This window comes from Borostomias antarcticus, assembly GCF_949987555.1.
Source record: "Borostomias antarcticus genome assembly, chromosome: 19".
Lineage (NCBI taxonomy): Eukaryota > Metazoa > Chordata > Actinopteri > Stomiiformes > Stomiidae > Borostomias > Borostomias antarcticus.
The window spans coordinates 3,466,016-3,484,365 of record NC_140252.1 but is presented as its reverse complement, the minus strand read 5'-3'; the positions used below and the strand labels follow the sequence as shown (position 1 = coordinate 3,484,365).

At 44.7% G+C, this 18,350-nt stretch overlaps 3 protein-coding genes across 3 annotated transcripts in view; 1 reads left to right on the top strand and 2 right to left on the bottom strand.

Moving 5' to 3' along the window:
• LOC311321918 (histone H3.2) overlaps positions 1-18,350 on the bottom strand; it is a gene marked incomplete at its 3' end in the record, with an annotated part of 169,182 nt that overhangs the window by 15,556 nt on the left and 135,276 nt on the right. The window lies entirely within an intron of this gene.
• LOC311321910 (histone H4-like) lies at positions 5,851-6,162 on the bottom strand (the record flags this gene model as incomplete). The annotated part of the gene is made up of 1 exon (XM_084453924.1): positions 5,851-6,162. One exon carries the CDS (start codon positions 6,160-6,162, stop codon positions 5,851-5,853), a length of 312 nt encoding a protein of 103 aa, XP_084310050.1.
• LOC311321914 (histone H4-like) lies at positions 12,174-12,485 on the top strand (the record flags this gene model as incomplete). Its single annotated transcript, XM_084453928.1, has 1 exon — positions 12,174-12,485. The coding sequence occupies one exon, from the start codon at positions 12,174-12,176 to the stop codon at positions 12,483-12,485; it is 312 nt and encodes a 103-aa protein (XP_084310054.1).

Genomic DNA, 18,350 nt, shown 5'->3' with positions numbered 1-18,350 from the left:
ATAGGTGTAATAAAGACTTTTGTTTTATCCAAACTGCTTTTTGTTGCAACAATCCTTCCACCACCCAATGCAAGCGTGGTAAGGATAAGCAAAATGTGTGTGAAATTAATCTGGGGAAACAACAGAGAAGTAACAAAAAGGTTTTTAATGTACAAAAGTGTGAAAAATGGAGGACTCGGTGCTGTCGATGTTGGTGCGAAGTTAAATGTAGCCTTCTGCAAAAACATCTCAAAAGGCATATCCCAAAAGGCCACCTGGGTGGGAGAGGTGAATAAGTGGCAAAGGTTAAGGGGTAAACGCAGGGAGTCCCAGCCTTATTATGTACTGGCTTATGGTGATTTTATTCACAAATATAAAGACCTGAATATTAACTGGATCACACAGTCAAATAAGGTGATTCATAACAGTATTACCGAATACCTCTATGGTGGGCCTAATATTTTTAAAGACTGCTCACAGGAGCAAAGTGAACGTCTGGCGGAGATCCTGAACTCTGAACACATCTCCGGAGCAGTGAGGGACGTTATGTGGCTCACTATTAACGGCAGACTGCCTGCGAGAAACGTGGTCAAATGGAGCTGTAATGTAAAGACCACAAGATGTCCGATGCCAACCTGCAACATAGAAAAATAAACCATTGGGCATCTTCTTATAGATTGTGATAGATCCAAAACAATATGGCAAAAAATGAGCGACATAGGATTAAAGGTACCATGCCATAGAAGCACCTTATATAATAACTTTGACAGCACTGTAGAAGCCCATTTATTATTTTGGATATGTATTTGTATAACTGTTTTTAAAATATGGAAAACACGTTGTAAAATGACAACAGACAATATTTTTATTGATGCTGATGAGGTCTTCAGGAGTGTACGGACTGAACTAAGAAGAAGGAGAACCATGGACCTAAGGAAAGCATCTCCAGAACTGAACTGGTCACTCCTAAAACTGTGATGAACTTAAATGCTGACAGGCCAACTGAAGCCTGAGAAGACCTAGTCTATTTCTAGCAGCCTTGATCTTCTAGTAGGCCTTTTCACTTTCTTGTAAATAACCTTTATTTGTCTATCTGCAATATGTGTAAATGTATATATTGTGTCGGCATTGCCAAGTTGTGAATAACCTGTAACATGAAATTTACCTAATAAAATTAAATATACTGCTAAGTCCGCGCCCAAGAAGGGCTCTAAGAAAGCCGTCTCCAAGACCGCTGTCAAAGGCGGCAAGAAGCGCAGAAAGTCGAGGAAGGAGAGCTACGCTATCTACGTGTACAAAGTCCTGAAGCAGGTGCACCCCGACACCGGCATTTCCTCCAAGGCCATGGGGATCATGAATTCCTTTGTGAACGATATCTTCGAGCGCATTGCCGGAGAGTCCTCTCGCCTGGCGCACTACAACAAGCGTAGAACCATCACCTCCAGGGAGATCCAGACCGCCGTGCGCCTGCTGCTCCCCGGTGAGCTGGCCAAGCACGCCGTGTCCGAGGGCACCAAGGCAGTGACCAAGTACACCAGCTCCAAGTAAAGGGGTGGCTTTTCACGTTTCCAATCTACCCAAAGGCTCTTTTAAGAGCCACCCACATATTCTATAAAATAATGCAATTCCATGGTGGTAGAGACTAGATTTGTATGTTTAATGTTCGTATACGTTGTATGCTCGGGATGCGTGCTGTAATTAATTGATCCCCGAGTGGGTAATTTGTTGACTATCTCTGGGGATCAATGCAGTGGTCTCTAATCCTGGGGCATTGCGCGCCTTTTCTTATTCTTCTAAGCCCCCCGGTAACGTTAGAATACACGGATCGCAGGCTTGGTCGACGGCGAGGATATTTACGATTGATGGTGAGTTATCCCCGTCGGTAGCCGATCACGAAATATGACCATGTAGACTGATTCTAGACTATTAGTAGCCCATTACGGTGGGTGACAGTTGAGTGGGATTCAACCCTCTTCTACAGGAAAACAATGCCAGCAGTGTTGGGAGGAGCAGCCATTCTTGCATTGCCTCGCAGCCAGACTCGACAACAAATATTTCACAATAGAAACAGCACTTCCAAGCCGTCCGGGACGATTTGAGTGGGAGATCTAGGCTAGGCTACTTGCCATGCGGACTACAAGCTACAATTCATTGTAACACAATTCCAAACTTAACGGCAAAAACGTCTTTTTCGCTTAGTAACTCAGCTAGCGGTTACTCGTTCTTTAATTGTTCACCTAGTTCAATAGCGGCACTCGGTTGATTTTATTCTAACGCTACCGCTCGTGCGCTGTAATTGTGTACATCACTTAGAATATCTTCTTACAGTTCAATATTTAATCTGGAGCTTTTATAAAAAATGTATTGTACATTCACTATGAGCATCAATTATGCATGACCTGAGCATTCGACAGAGACATGGGCCGTGTCCGAATTGCATACTACCTGCTACATGCTATATAGTAGGCACTATATAGTATGCATACTGCATACTATATAGTACCTACTGTTCCACAAAACGCGTGTAGTATGCGAGAAAATACAGCATGCTACTCGAGTCATCCAGCGGAAGTGACGGGATACGATACTGTTTACTCCCGCGAAGCTGTGGTAGAATTATCCGGTGTTTTCTGTGATCATTTTGTGTATTATCCACAAAAATGTAGCCTTTTCCTGGCATGGGATGTGCGGCTGCTGCTGCCGCCAGGAGAAGACGTATTCGCGCTGCAAGGAGAAGAGCCGTCATGAGATCTTCTCGACATGCTTGTAGTTGAGGTAAATATTGAACGTTAGCTTGCTAGCTACGCTAGTTAGCTAGGTTAGTTGATAGCCCCGCATGTGCTGGCTTGGGGCTAGCTATACTGTTACATTTGTACCAGGGATGTTATAGTAAATAGATTCTGAGAGGCAGGTAAGCAAAACAATAAAACTCAACTCATTTTAAAGAGGTGGGTAAACTGAGTTTACCTGGGTTTACTCATCACTACAAGCCTGCTTTGTAATGTTACATTTTAGCTCTACAGATAATGACATCTATCTATTATCATATTGTAAAGACAAGTATATGCCATACGCACAAATGAGTTAAAGTTTGCCCTAATAATATTCCCCCTGTAGGCTCACATGGAAGACAGAGGTCCTCACCAAGTCAACGTCCACGTCCCTGCTGAGGACCTATTTTGACGGCGCGGACACAAGGAGGGACTTCAGATTGTCAAAATCGACACAGAGGAACCTTGGTGATGGTCAGGAGGATGGGGCAAGACCATGGAGGTGCTAATAATAGCAATAACAATAATAATAATTCATTGCATTTAGAGCTTTTCTCAGTACTCACCCTTTACAATGGTCTTGTCATTCACAGACAGGTGCTAGTCTTTGGAGGTAACATTACATCAGTAATTTAGCAGACACTTTTGTCCAGCATTACCTTAGTCATTTATTTAGCAGACACTTTTGTGTGTCTGCTAAGCGACTTACAGTAGGCCTAATTGCATTTAACCATTTAAAGGTTGAAGACCTTGATGGTGGCCATGGTCCTGCAGCTGCAGATCATCCCAACCCTGGAGATGGCCTCAGAAAGTGTCTCGCAGCGGCAGCACCAGCACAAGCTGCCTGGATCGCAGCTCTTGGTGAGCACGACTACCCCCATCCTGCCATAAGTAGTCAGTCTATCAGTTCATGAGTGTGTTTGCCTTGTTCCTTATAGACAGCCTTGAGGCTTTAAACACCGATCAGTTGGTTATAGGCAGCCTTGAGGCATTTGTTTAAATGTATTTGTATTTAAATGTATGTGTAACACTGTACATAGTAATCAGTTTAAGTATTTTGGGGGGAGACAACAGATCAGCGTTCTCCTGTCAGTACCTTTTGCAAGGAAAGCTAATGATCTGACCAAATATAAACAAGTCAAAAGTATATTTGAAGACCATTGTGTAATAAAAATATCCAAGAAATGTTTATGGTTGTGTTTCTTCCATTATACATGTAAAGGTTACTTCTTGATGTATTAACATTTCAACAAAGTGTAATATCTACACATCAGACACATTGTCTTGATATGTCTACAGGTCATGTACAGTAACTTGGAAGGTCTTAACACAACACGCAGAGCGCTTTGGACATGTAACTCCCTTATCAAGTAGTAGTCGTTAGTCAGACACATTAAACAGTGATGCTTTCATAACCGTCTCTGAATAATTCCAATGAAGCATTATGAACCAACATGTGTGTTCCGTCTTTCATGCCTAATTGCAAACTACAATGTCCATTAGGAATGTTCTTTTACTCTAATGACTGGTTTTAGGTATAGTGACATTTGTTCTTTGACTGGGAATACATTACAAGGAATGACACACAAACACCAATTTAATTCAAGAAAATACATTTAATAAAAAATAACGAAAACAATAATGGAACAAGATACGTTTTTTTTGACTGAGGCTTCTAGAAGCAACATCAGCCGGTCCTCCCTCTCCTTAAACAACCCCCTTTCCTCCCTCCACTCAGCCTTCATCTCTGCCTTCTCTCTCCCCCATTCAACATCAGCCGGTCAGACGGCCAACTCTTCCCTGTTTAGGGGGAAGAGAAACACCACGCTGAAAGGCTTGGAGTAAGTTAACTAATGTATGCATTGTTGTTTAGAAGCAATCCAGCGGTCTGTTTACTTTGGATATTGATTTATGTAGGACCTACATCTTAGAAGCTGGGCTGCAGGGGACGACGGAGACAGCCTGGATAAAGCACACAGAGAACCTTGTAGCCATGTACAAGGTGATTTTGATCTACAGGCTACATGATAGCAAAGATATTTATAGGGACTCACAGTTTGTATGACACTAGAAAACTGTTATCTAACCTCATAGGACCTAAAGAGCCCCAGAACTGGGGTCAGCACAGAGGGAGGGGAGGCCACAGCCGCTTCGTGGAAGTGGTACGGGGTCTTGGAAGAGGCGATGGGGGCCACCCATGCGGCTGTCCTCCAGAGGATCATCGTCCCTGGTGTGGTCGTTGGTCCCTGAAATACATCCAGAAGTATTATGGGACAATGAATACTAATATATGATATATGAACAGTTGACCTCGTTTAAATCATGGAATGAACAGACAATTGTTTAAACAACAACGACATTTCTTATACATTTTTTAAGCAATCATGGTCATATTACATTAATGTCATAGCTTAAATGTTATTATAGCTAGAATCAAGACAAACAGAGTAAATGTTACTCTGTTTGTCTTGATTCTAGCTATAATAACATTTAAGCTATGACATTAATACGTTTTGAGCAAGAGCCGTCTGAACACCTGTAACGTTAGTAGCCTATTAACGTTAGCTGGGCTAGCTAGCTAACGTAACGTCCACCACAGAGATCAATGCAAGCAGCTAGCTATCATGACGTTCTTTTTCGAAATGTCATTTCTACCCCACCTATATACACAAAACTGCATTTGTAGCTCTGTGTCGTTATAACTAAGATATCTGTCCGGAAAAATAATTTTTCCATCGACAAATTAAGTCAATACTTACATTTGAAAACTCCCGCTGCGGTCCCGGAGATCTCTTCGTTCGCCATCTTTTTTTATTTTTCTCACAGCCCAGTGACGTATCACCTCTCGACTTCCGGAACAGTATGCTCTGGACTATGCTACATTTACGCCCATTTTTTCGCCGATTTCGCCTACTATATAGTACCTACTATATAGTAGGCGAAATACAGTATGCACAGTTTTGATGCAGCATGCTGCATCTCGCCTACTATATAGCAAGTAGTATGCAATTCGGACACGGCCATGGCTTTTTAACTGTAGATGTGGGTGGCTCTTAAAAGAGCCGTTGGGTCGGTATGCCACAAATTATCCAGAAAACGCTTATCCGCCGAAGCCGTACAGGGTGCGTCCCTGGCGCTTCAGAGCGTAGACCACATCCATGGCGGTGACGGTCTTTCTCTTGGCGTGCTCGGTGTAGGTCACGGCATCACGGATGACGTTCTCCAGGAACACCTTCAGAACACCGCGGGTTTCTTCGTAGATCAGGCCTGAAATACGCTTCACGCCACCACGACGAGCCAGACGACGGATCGCAGGCTTGGTGATGCCCTGGATGTTATCACGAAGAACCTTGCGATGGCGTTTGGCGCCTTCCTTGCCGAGTCCTTTTCCTCCCTTACCGCGGCCTGACATTTTTTCACACTTCGTCTATCAAGTTGTTAGTTAGACTGCTGCACTCCAGAAGTGTGGCGTGTTTATTATGTCGTGAATGCGGATGTGATTGAACACAGTGGGCGCATTTTTCTGCCTGGGTGGAGCCCCACTAGATAGAACCTCCTACCTCAGCCCAACCCTTCAAGCAGCACGTCCTCAACCAGGCCAGGTCTAGCCTGGCCTATGTGCGTGGCTGGCTTGTTTTTGTTAAGGACGGGTAGGACGGAAGCTAGTCATGCCACTTAAATAGCTGTGAATTGAAATGACATGAAGTAATGTCTGATAAATGAAGATAGGTCTTGTCGCCTGGACACATCAGTTCCAATACTAATCCAGCACAATAAGAGTGGGATAGCCAGTTACCTCACAATAACTAGCAGCAGCATATAACATTAATGGTAGTGGTCAGTGGCTAAAGAAGTTACACTGATGATTCCTGTAACGTTAACTATTTTGCTGCAATTGGTTCAACTTCTGTTTCTGGACAAAGGTAAGGGATAAACCCAGATAACACAAGGCTAGCGGACCTACAGCGTGAACCAATGAACGAGTTGGCGGACCTCAGGCGGAATATAACACAAGGCTTGCGGACCTACAGCGGGTACCCAAAGGATGAGCTGGCTGCCTTGAAAATGCATGTTTATCATAGTTTTTAAGCAGAGGCCCATAGACCTCCATTATAAAGGGGGTGCGCACACAGAGGAAAAAGGAGCTAGCTTACTACTGCACGGATCGGTTAAATGTTGGTGTGTACGGATCCGTTTCATTGAGGACAAAGCGACATTTGAGCTAAACTTGCTATGACAGCAGCGTTCCCCTTTAAATTACTGCACATGAATTCAATAACTTACATAGCACCACCAGGTAACCACATTCTTACATAGCTTCTATAACATCCAGTGACAAAAAGTCTCCAACACCAGGGTTTGAACTCCTGCCCTTCCACGTGGGAGTCAGGCACTTTATCCACTATACCACCAGGGATCTGGATAATGTGCGGTGTCATAGTGTTTTTGTTTTGGTGTTCTGGGACCACTGCCTCTTGTGGTGGCAACATAGAACTGCAGGTCAACAACACGACGGAGGGAAAGAGGGGAAGGAGGGCAATAGTATCCAGCTGCAGCCGTGCAGCCACCGAGATAGGACCTGAGAATTAGGACCCGGGAAATAGGACCGCACCGCAGGTATTCTGGGAATTAGAGTCCACTACAGCCTATATGTATTGCTAGTTGTCATATATGTAATCATCCAGATTTGTGACAAAAGATTAAAAATTTGACTAAAAATGACCTCAGTGACTGTAGCTAGTAGCTAGCTAGTTAGCTAAGCGCTGTAAAGTTACTCGAAGCTCAAGACTACTTTTCATTTATTGACATAGCAGCTAACAGCTAATCAATGATATAACACTTTCAATTGTTATATACCCCAATTATTTTAAGGACAGGCATTTCAGGACAAATCTGGCTGGAATAAGACAGTCTTTATTATTCCCGGCGCGTGCATTATGCCGCCCCTCTAACGTTATATGCAATTTAGAATACCAGCAATAACGCACAGCATAAGGAAACAACAGTAACCACACACAGTCTAGTCTATTGCAACCAGTGTTTAAACGACATGCAATAAGCGAGATTAGACTACAATAAGGTTAGAATTATTATTGTTTATTGCTAGCGGTCTTGTTGTTAATGTTTGGACTGAACTGGGCTTTAGAATAGCAGGCTAACGTTATTATTGCAAATATAGGCCTAATGTCTAATTTGCATATAACAACAATCAAATGTAGGCTATTAGGCTAGTTGTATAATAATATTGATGTTCTTGTGTGTTATAGCCTACTGTGTGGTGCTGACGATTTAGTTAACATTGCAACCATCTGTCTGTCGAGTGCACATCTGTCTTCATGTGTGTGTGTGTGTGTGTGTGTGTGTGTGTGTGTGTGTGTGCGTCTGTCTGTAGGTGTACATCTGTATGTCTGTATGTGTACATCTGTCTGTCTGTATGTGTAGGGTGGATTCAGGTAATGTGGGACAGTTTTTAGTAGATGCTCCGTTAGACTTTTTAAACAAATATTAACTTAACCCAGTGATGCTTCAATAAATCATTTTAGGCCTTATAAAAATGTATGAGCTGGAATTAAATTGGAATACAATCATTTTTAGAAACTACACAACTTCAAACCTTCCATGACCCCCTCTTTCACTTAGGCAGCATGTTCAGATAATGTGGGCCAGTCATTTTTAGATTAAAACAGAAGAGGGAAATAAAGAAGCATGTCTAATTTCAGGAAGTAGCCTACTGGAGTTGTGCATATAGCCCATTGAAGAAGGCTGTATGCGTACACACACACACCCACACAACACGTTCACCACGCTGTAGTTCCTACACACACACACACACACACACACACACACACAGTATGCGTAGTTAACAGACATCCGCATTGCAGAGCGGATGGCTGCTTCCACTCCTGGGCCACCCAGGGAGTGGACAGTCGTCAGCAAGAAATGGCAGGACTTCGCCAGTCAGGCCAAAAGCCGGGGGGCGGCAGAGCGCCGAGAGGCAGAGCACCGTGCCTTCCCTCACCCCGGAGGAGGAGAAGGCCCTATCGATCATCGGCCTCACAGCCTCCCAAGGCATCACTGGTGGCCTTGATTTGGAGTCTGGAGAGGGCCCCTCCAACATCCAGCCCTCAGCTGAATCACCCCAAGCCTCCCAGTCCTCTGGAGAGGAGACCCCAGCACAGTCAGACTGCTCCACCCCGTCGACACGCTCTCCCCCCACACACCCCATGACGTCCCCCCCCCCCCCCTCCCCCCGTGAGAGGCAGCTGAACACCACGGATGCGAGGTGCGACTGCAGCGAGGAGCTCCTGGAGGTGGGGAGGCAGAGGCTGGGTGTCCAGCGTGAGAGGCTGGACCTCCAGAACAGGCAGCAGGCCCTAGCGGAGGCACAGTTTGTGTGGCCCTCCATATCAGTGCCCATCATTCTGCCAACTCCAGGTAGGCCAAGTGTATATTTTGTATACTCTGTCTATTCCCACACTGCATGCATTCCATTCAATGTCGCTAATTGAATTTTCCTCCCTTGCAGATGATGCAGATGCCTGAGACACACTGCACACACTCACCACACACACTACATACACTTACCACACACTGCCCACCCACTACAGTACACTGCGCACACACACTACATACACTCACCACACCACTCATCCTTCCTACGTGTTGCTACCTTGTCGTGGTGGGAAGGCTTGTGTGCCTCCATGACCATGAAGGCTATATTGGTGGGGGGTCACCCCCCAGCAGGTTCAACCATGCCGGGCAGGTTCAGGGTAGAGGCCAGACGAAAAGCAACAACTGGCCCTCCAGGTTGGGGGTTGGGCATGGGTCTAACAACCCCACCCCGGAAAAAGACAGCCTGTTACAGGACAAAGGTCTGAAGAACAAACCTGCCCATGTTTTTTCCCAACCAATATTAAAGTATTAAAGTTCCCTTTATCCTGTATATTTGTTGTTTCTTGCCACATTACAACAGTAGAGGTTTTGGAGAAGGCACACAATATAACAAACAGCATTTGTAAGATCACTAAATACTGTGAATCTGTTAGCAAAGTTCACTATAAGGACAACAGTATTGGGCCACCTACACATTACAACTTTCATGACATCCCATCCTAAATGAATAGGCATCATATGGAGTTGGTCCCCCCTGTGCAGCTATAACAGCCTCCACTGTTCTGGGAAGGCTTTCTACAATATTCTGGAGCGTGTGTGAGGATATTTGACTATTCATCTAGCTGGCCTCATTGGATTAATCGATTCGCCAGGATATCTGTCTGACAATATATAAAGACAGGCAGAAAAGTCATGTCATCAAATTATCCCTTTACATAAGAAAATGTTGTTGTTGTTCACAAAGTGGATTATATTAGGCTATGGATAGTCGTATATGTTGCTTGGCTCAATAAAAGTTTTAAAAACAACATTTCCATGATGTGTTCTGTAGGCGCCATAACATTTTGTTCATCATTCAAGTATGATTCAAGTAAAATTCTTTGTATTTTGTGTACACTAATGATGTGAATCGCGCAGGTAGGATAGATAGATGTGCGCTGTATTGCAACTCTCCTTTTTAAAAGTGTAATTTAGCTCGAATCGAGCTAAAACTATAACGGGATGAACGGAGCGCATCGCCAAGGTACACTAACGATGGGGTCCGACCGCCCTTCGTAACGTATCCCTTGGCTGTGGTATACCTTGGCTAAGAAGGCTCTGGGAAACAGCGCTTCGGCTCCAAGGAAGGCTAACGATGTATCTTCGGAAGGTACATCGTAAGGGCGATTTACGATGTACCTTGGGTGGAGCTGTTTCCCAGAGCCTTCGTAGCCAAGGTATACCTTGGCTTAAGAAGGTTCTGGGAAACGCATCGCCACCTAGAGGTGGAGCTAACGACGTTCTTAAGAAGCACGTAGCGCTACGATGCCTTAACGATGCCTCTGGGAAACGCGGCCCTGTCCCTTCGCCAAGGTATACCTTGAGAAGCGTCGTAGCGCGGAGAAGTTCGGCGCATCTGGGAAACGCGGCCCTGGAATGTTCAGCCAGTAGCCGCCAAGCACCGCTTCACTGGGAGAGGGTGCGTCTTTCTCCAGCTGCAGCTGGTCTACCTAACCATCCCCCTCGCTCCCGCCTCCCGGTCTCCCGCTGGAGAAATATACTGTAACCATTACCGGTGAACCCATACGCACATCAGGTGCCACAAATATGGCAGGCAGTTTCTGTATAGTTAACGCTTATAGTCACAATATATCATCAGTAACGTTATTTGGTGGGTGGTCACCTGGTCGGTGCTGCTAGCTATGTTAGCTAGACTAAGGTTATATACACACTCCCATCTGCAACAAACTACATAGCTAATGTTAGCTATAATTCCTCCTAAGATTACATATAATTCATCATAGCTGACATTACCACATAAATGTCAAGACACATATTTTGTATATTAACGTAGCAGTGTATTTTCCTATTGCTTACGTTACCTAGCTAACGTTATAACGTTAATTAGCTATAAGCACACAAGGCAGCGGTGTCGGCACCAAAGGTTGATGCGACAGGAGGAGAATGGAGGCCGGGGAGGGAGATGGTTGGCTCCGCCGAATTCACCAGGACCAGTCGTGAGTCCGTGAAACCCAAAAGCCTCATATTATAATTGCAGAAGCTTTCAGGAGTGAAATGTTTGCTGCAGAGGCGGGCGCTAGCGGTGACAGACTCCTCTGTAACACCATGGCTCTTCAAAAATGCTAACCATTTGCTTCTCATTTCAGCTTTACTCGGGAGTTGAAAGAAGGAGACCTTATCATCCCATTCCTGCTGGCATCCAGGAAGGATGCATTTTCGTTTAGTTTTATGCATAGGCATTGCTAACTAAGAAAAACTAGCTAATTCTAGACTGCTGGTTAAAACTAGCTAATTCTAGACTCAAGATTGAGCAGGAGAACCGAAGATTCAAATCCGTTCTAGCTTTATATAATGTTAGGGCGGGGATATGCTAAGAACACTGCTCTACGTCAACAAGTACCATTTTAAGCCCGCCCAGAAAATCCAGAAATCAAAACTGGTCAAAAAAATAAAACTGGTCTAACTTCACAATTCAGTACTACACATGGTTCATCCCATTTTTACATGTTATCAGCAATGCATCACTAACACATAGAATGTGTTTTCAAGAAAATCTCTGATTTTGGTTAACTGGGGACTTTAACAGAAACAAGCCAGCCACGCACATAGGCCAGGCTGGACCTGGCCTGGTTGAGGACGTGCTGCTTGAAGGTTTGGGCTGAGGTAGGAGGTTCTATCTAGTGGGGCTCCACCCAGGCAGAAAAATGCGCCCACTGTGTTCAATCACATCCGCATTCACGACATAATAAACACGCCACACTTCTGTGGTTCAGCAGTCAAGCTAACAACTTTATAGACGAAGTGTGAAAAATGTCAGGCCGCGGTAAGGGAGGAAAAGGACTCGGCAAGGGAGGCGCCAAACGCCATCGCAAAGTTCTTCGTGATAACATCCAGGGCATCACCAAGCCTGCTATCCGTCGTCTGGCTCGTGGTGGTGGCGTGAAGCGTATTTCTGGCCTGATCTACGAAGAAACCCGCGGGGTTCTGAAGGTGTTCCTGGAGAACGTCATCCGTGATGCCGTGACCTACACCGAGCACGCCAAGAGAAAGACCGTCACCGCCATGGATGTGGTCTACGCTCTGAAGCGCCAGGGACGCACCCTGTACGGCTTCGGCGGATAAGCGTTTTCTGGATAATTTGTGCCATACCGACCCAACGGCTCTTTTAAGAGCCACCCACATCTACAATTACAAGCCATGTCTCTGTCGAATGCTCAGTCATGGGCAATGGATGCTAATAGTAAATGTACGAATACATTTTATTTAAAAGCTCCAGATTAAGTTTTGTAAGATATTCTAAGTGCTGTACACAATTGCAGCTCACGAGCGGTAGCGTTAATAAAATCAACCGAGTGCCGCTATCGAATTACGTCAACAATTAAAGACCATCAGCTAGCGGAGTTTCTAAGAGGAAAAGACGTTTTCGCCGTTATTCCGATCTGAATTGTGTTACAATGAATTGTTGTAGCTTGTTGTAGTCCGCAGGGCAAGTAGCCTAGCCTAGGTCTCCCACTCAAATCGTCCCGGACGGCTTTGAAGTCCAGTTTCTATTGTGAAATATTTATTTTCGCGTCGAGTCTGGCTGCGAGGCAATGCAAGAATGGCTGCTCCTCCCAACACTGCTGGCATTGTTTTCCTGTAGAAGAGGGTTGAATCCCACTCAACTGTCACCCACCGTAATGGGCTACTAATAGTCTAGAATCAGTCTACATGGTCATATTTCGTGATCGGCTACCGACGGGGATAACTATCAATCGTAAATATCCTCGCCGTCGACCAAGCCTGCGATCCGTGTATTCTAACGTTACCGGGGGGCTTAGAAGAATAAGAAAAGGCGCGCAATGCCCCAGGCTTAGAGAACTGCATTGATCCCCAGAGAGATGGTCAACAAATTACACATTCGGGGATCAATTACAGCACGCATCCCGAGCACACAATGTATACGAAGATTAAACAAAAATCTAGCACCATGGAATTGCATTATTTTATAGAATATGTGGGTGGCTCTTAAAAGAGCCTTTGGGTAGAATGGAGCGTGAAAAGCCGCCTCTTTACTTGGAGCTGGTGTACTTGGTCACTGCCTTGGTGCCCTCAGACACGGCGTGCTTGGCCAGCTCACCGGGGAGCAGGAGGCGCACGGCGGTCTGGATCTCCCTGGAGGTGATGGTTGAACGCTTGTTGTAGTGCGCCAGGCGAGATGACTCTCCGGCAATGCGCTCGAAGATGTCGTTCACAAAGGAATTCATGATCCCCATGGCCTTGGAGGAAATGCCGGTGTCGGGGTGGACCTGCTTCAGGACTTTGTACACGTAGATAGCGTAGCTCTCCTTCCTCGACTTTCTGCGCTTCTTGCCGCCTTTGACAGCGGTCTTGGAGACGGCTTTCTTAGAGCCCTTCTTGGGCGCGGACTTAGCAGTATATTTAATTTTATTAGGTAAATTTCATGTTACAGGTTATTCACAACTTGGCAATGCCGACACAATATATACATTTACACATATTGCAGATAGACAAATAAAGGTTATTTACAAGAAAGTGAAAAGGCCTACTAGAAGATCAAGGCTGCTAGAAATAGACTAGGTCTTCTCAGGCTTCAGTTGGCCTGTCAGCATTTAAGTTCATCACAGTTTTAGGAGTGACCAGTTCAGTTCTGGAGATGCTTTCCTTAGGTCCATGGTTCTCCTTCTTCTTAGTTCAGTCCGTACACTCCTGAAGACCTCATCAGCATCAATAAAAATATTGTCCGTTGTCATTTTACAACGTGTTTTCCATATTTTAAAAACAGTTATACAAATACATATCCAAAATAATAAATGGGCTTCTACAGTGCTGTCAAAGTTATTATATAAGGTGCTTCTATGGCATGTTACCTTTAATCCTATGTCGCTCATTTTTTGCCATATTGTTTTGGATCTATCACAATCTATAAGAAGATGCCCAATGGTTTCTTTTTCTATGTTGCAGGTTGGCATCGGACATCTTGTGGTCTTTACATTACAGCTCCATTTGACCACGTTTCTCGCAGGCAGTCTGCCGTTAACAGTGAGCCACATAACGTCCCTCACTGCTCCGGAGATGTGTTCAGAGTTCAGGATCTCCGCCAGACGTTCACTTTGCTCCTGTGAGCAGTCTTTAAATATATTAGGCCCACCATAGAGGTATTCGGTAATACTGTTATGAATCACCTTATTTGACTGTGTGATCCAGTTAATATTCAGGTCTTTATATTTGTGAATAAAATCACCATAAGCCAGTACATAATAAGGCTGGGACTCCCTGCGTTTACCCCTTAACCTTTGCCACTTATTCACCTCTCCCACCCAGGTGGCCTTTTGGGATATGCCTTTTGAGATGTTTTTGCAGAAGGCTACATTTAACTTCGCACCAACATCGACAGCACCGAGTCCTCCATTTTTCACACTTTTGTACATTAAAAACCTTTTTGTTACTTCTCTGTTGTTTCCCCAGATTAATTTCACACACATTTTGCTTATCCTTACCACGCTTGCATTGGGTGGTGGAAGGATTGTTGCAACAAAAAGCAGTTTGGATAAAACAAAAGTCTTTATTACACCTATCCGTGCACTATAACTAATTTCCCTGACCCCCCATTTATCTGTTACATCCAATATCTCTTTTTCCTTTCTGTCCCAATTTCGTTGGGCGCAGTCCTTATTACTGAAATATATGCCTAAGATTTTAACCTCCTCCTTCACCTCTAGGTCTATGTGCGGCCTCGCACTATCATCTCCTATCCAGGTACACTCAGTTTTTGTGTGGTTTAATTGTGCGCCAGCAGCTTTTTCATAGAGGTAGAAGTGCTCTCTTATTATGTCCAACTCTCTCAGATTTTTTACAAAAACAGTCACATCATCTGCGTAGGCAGTTACTTTGACCTTTGTGCCATTCATGTTTACTCCTTCAATTCTATTATCATTTCTTATTCGCTGTATAAGAGGACTGATTGCAATGACATAAAGAGCTGCGCTTAGCGGACAACCTTGCTCCCTTCTGGATGTTGATGTACTCGGTCACACTTCCATTCACTTTAACAGCCACCTGAGACCTGGCATATAACATCTTAACCATGTTTATAAAATCATGGGGAAAGCCATATTTTAATAAAACCTTCCACATGTAGTCTCTGTTTATAAAATCAAATGCCTTCTTCTGGTCGAAGCCTATTATGAAAAAGCCAGGTTCGTCAGGCTTCGATATCATTTCCCTGATCATGTTTAAGTTATCCCACATAACTCGGCCTTTAATAGCACATGTTTGTTCTTTTTCAATTATGTGGTCTAGTATTTTACTTAATCTTGTCATTATAATTTTTGCCAAGATCTTATAATCGATGTTAGTAAGTGTGATCTGTCTCCAGTTACTTATATCCTTTTCATCTCCTTTTTTGTAGATCATGGATACTATACCCTGATAGAAGCTGTCATGCATTCCTGTCGGACTATTCAAACCCTCATTAAAGGCGGAGGACAACAGATCAGCAATATCCTTGCTAAAAAATTGATAGAACTCAGTGGGGAGTCCGTCTGGGCCGGGTGACTTCCCTCGATTTAATAGGGAGATGGCCAGCTTGACTTCCTCTGGTGTGATGACCCTTATTAGTGAGGCACCATCGACAACCTGCGTCAGCTGTAATTCCGAGAGGAAAACCTCCGTACCTTCCACCCCACTAGACTTATCAGCTCCATACATTTTGCTAAAACTATCTACTATAACTTTCTTTATATCATGATCCGTATCAACAATTTTACCTTCACTATTTCTTAACGAATCTATGCATTTGTAGTCGCTCCTTTCCTTGTACATCTTGATTACTTTGTGTATATTTGCGGGTTCATCAAAAGCTATACCTGCATGCATTTTAATAGTATTTGAATATTCATTATTAAAATTCATTAACTTTTCCTTAATCTCCTCAAAATCTTTTTCTTCTTGCTCTGTCAATGGAACGCTCTTAGGTCTACATTTAATGTCAACAAAGAGTTTCATTAATTCCTTATATTCTTCATTTCGTTGTTTATTTAAGAATTTACATTTATAAATTAGGTGTCTCTTTAGACTGTTCTTCAACTCCTCCCATAACTCAACGCTTGTTTTTGTAAATATTCGTAAGTCTTTGACTCTTTCGATTTCCCTTCTGACACTCTTTAATATAACAGGGTCTTTTAGACAATTCACGTTCAGCTTCCAGCTATTCTGTCTTGGACTGGGGACACTATCAAAGCTAACTGATGCTCTTACAGCTAAGTGGTCCGAGTTTACCCACACCTCTGTTCTATAGGACTGAACATTTATCTTATCAGAGACATATATCCTATCTATGCGTGTCTTGATTCTTTGATCAAAACGTGAGAAGCCCGCCTCATCTGGATAAATCTCCCTGAAAGCATCTCTCATTTTGAACATATCGCATGTCTCTTTCAGAATCTTGCTTGTACGTGGTAGATTAAAAGGCGTTGTTGGTATGCGATCTTTAATGTCTGTAACTGTATTAAAATCCCCCGCTAAGACTATATTGTATCCACCACATAAGACCTCTTTTAGTTTGTGAAAAAGTCTGATCTTATCACTGCGGCTCTGGGATGTGTACACATTAATTAGGCGCAGTTTCTGCTTTCGTACAACACAATCCAATATTAACAGACGGCCTGGTATTAATTCACGTTTTCGTAGTATTGCTATATTCTTAGTGTTGAAAAATATACCGACTCCATCAGCTTTGTCACTCCCAATAGACATTTCTACACAGCCATGAGTCCATAAGTCTTTGACTTTTTGAATATCTTCCACAGAATTCGAATGTAGTTCTTGAGTGAAAATAATTTCAGCACTACTGTTCTTTAAAACATTCAGCTTTTCTTCTCTATTCTTAACGGAGTTTATTCCTCTTACATTTAATGTTGCTATATTAATAGCCATCATTAAGAAGAGAGGCCCTGTGACTTGCCACGAGTTCATGATAAATGAAATGGCTTCTTCTTGGGATCTCTATTCTTTCTGGGCTTTTTACCCTTCGTTTTGGTCCCTGGAGACGTTCTCTCCCTCTTACCCAATACTGGGAAATTATCTGACGTAACATTCAGGAAAGGTGTGGACTCACCCCCCTCTCTTTCACTGCTGCTGTTTACTCCACAGGAATCATCGAGGCTGTTGTCATCGGGGTTCACTTGATAGCTAGGAAGGCTGCCTTGTGTAGCTCCTTCCTTACTACATAGCCCACCGGCTTCCTCTGCTGGGCCGCACAGTTGAGCCACGGCGTCATCCAACTCGGCGCGTAGGCTGGCTGTGTCAGACACCATGCATGGCACCGGGTGGCTGGGAAAGCTGTCCTGGATGGTTCCCTGTACTGGTTGGCTGGTTTCCTGTGATAGCCACATCACGTCGTCGCTGTTGACCACTATGAAATCGGGGTCAGACTCTGCTGCTGATGGCGTCGCTGATGAGGATGGTGTCATTTCGTCTGCTCCTTCTGCCGCCGCTGTCTCCGCCGCCGCCTCTGCTGGATCTGCCGTCGCCGCTGTCGTCGCCACTGCCGCATCTGGATCAGATGCCGCCGTGGCCTCCGCCGCCTCTGGAGCCGCTGCCATCTCCGCCGCTGTCTCCACCGCCTCTGGAACCGCTATCGTCGCCGCTGATGTTCCTGGATCCGTCGCCTCTGGAACCGCTGTCGCCGCCGCCACTGATGTTCCTGGATCCGTCGCCTCCGCTTGTGCTGCTGTTGTCTCCGCTGGGGGCTGGTGGTTCTTCTGCGGTGTTGTGGCTGGGCCCTTCTCCGCTGCCGCCCTCGCCGCACGCTGATGGCTCGGTATGCGCTTGCGGGCTCCTGGTTCTGCCGTCGTGCTCTCTGTGCGTTGTCTGCCCTCAGGTGTTGGTGAAAACGCCGGGGCCGACTGTCGCCCTCTCTCTGCTGCTGCTGCTGCTGCTGGTCGCTGCTGGTTCTCTGCTGCTGCGGCGCCTCCTGCTGCTCTC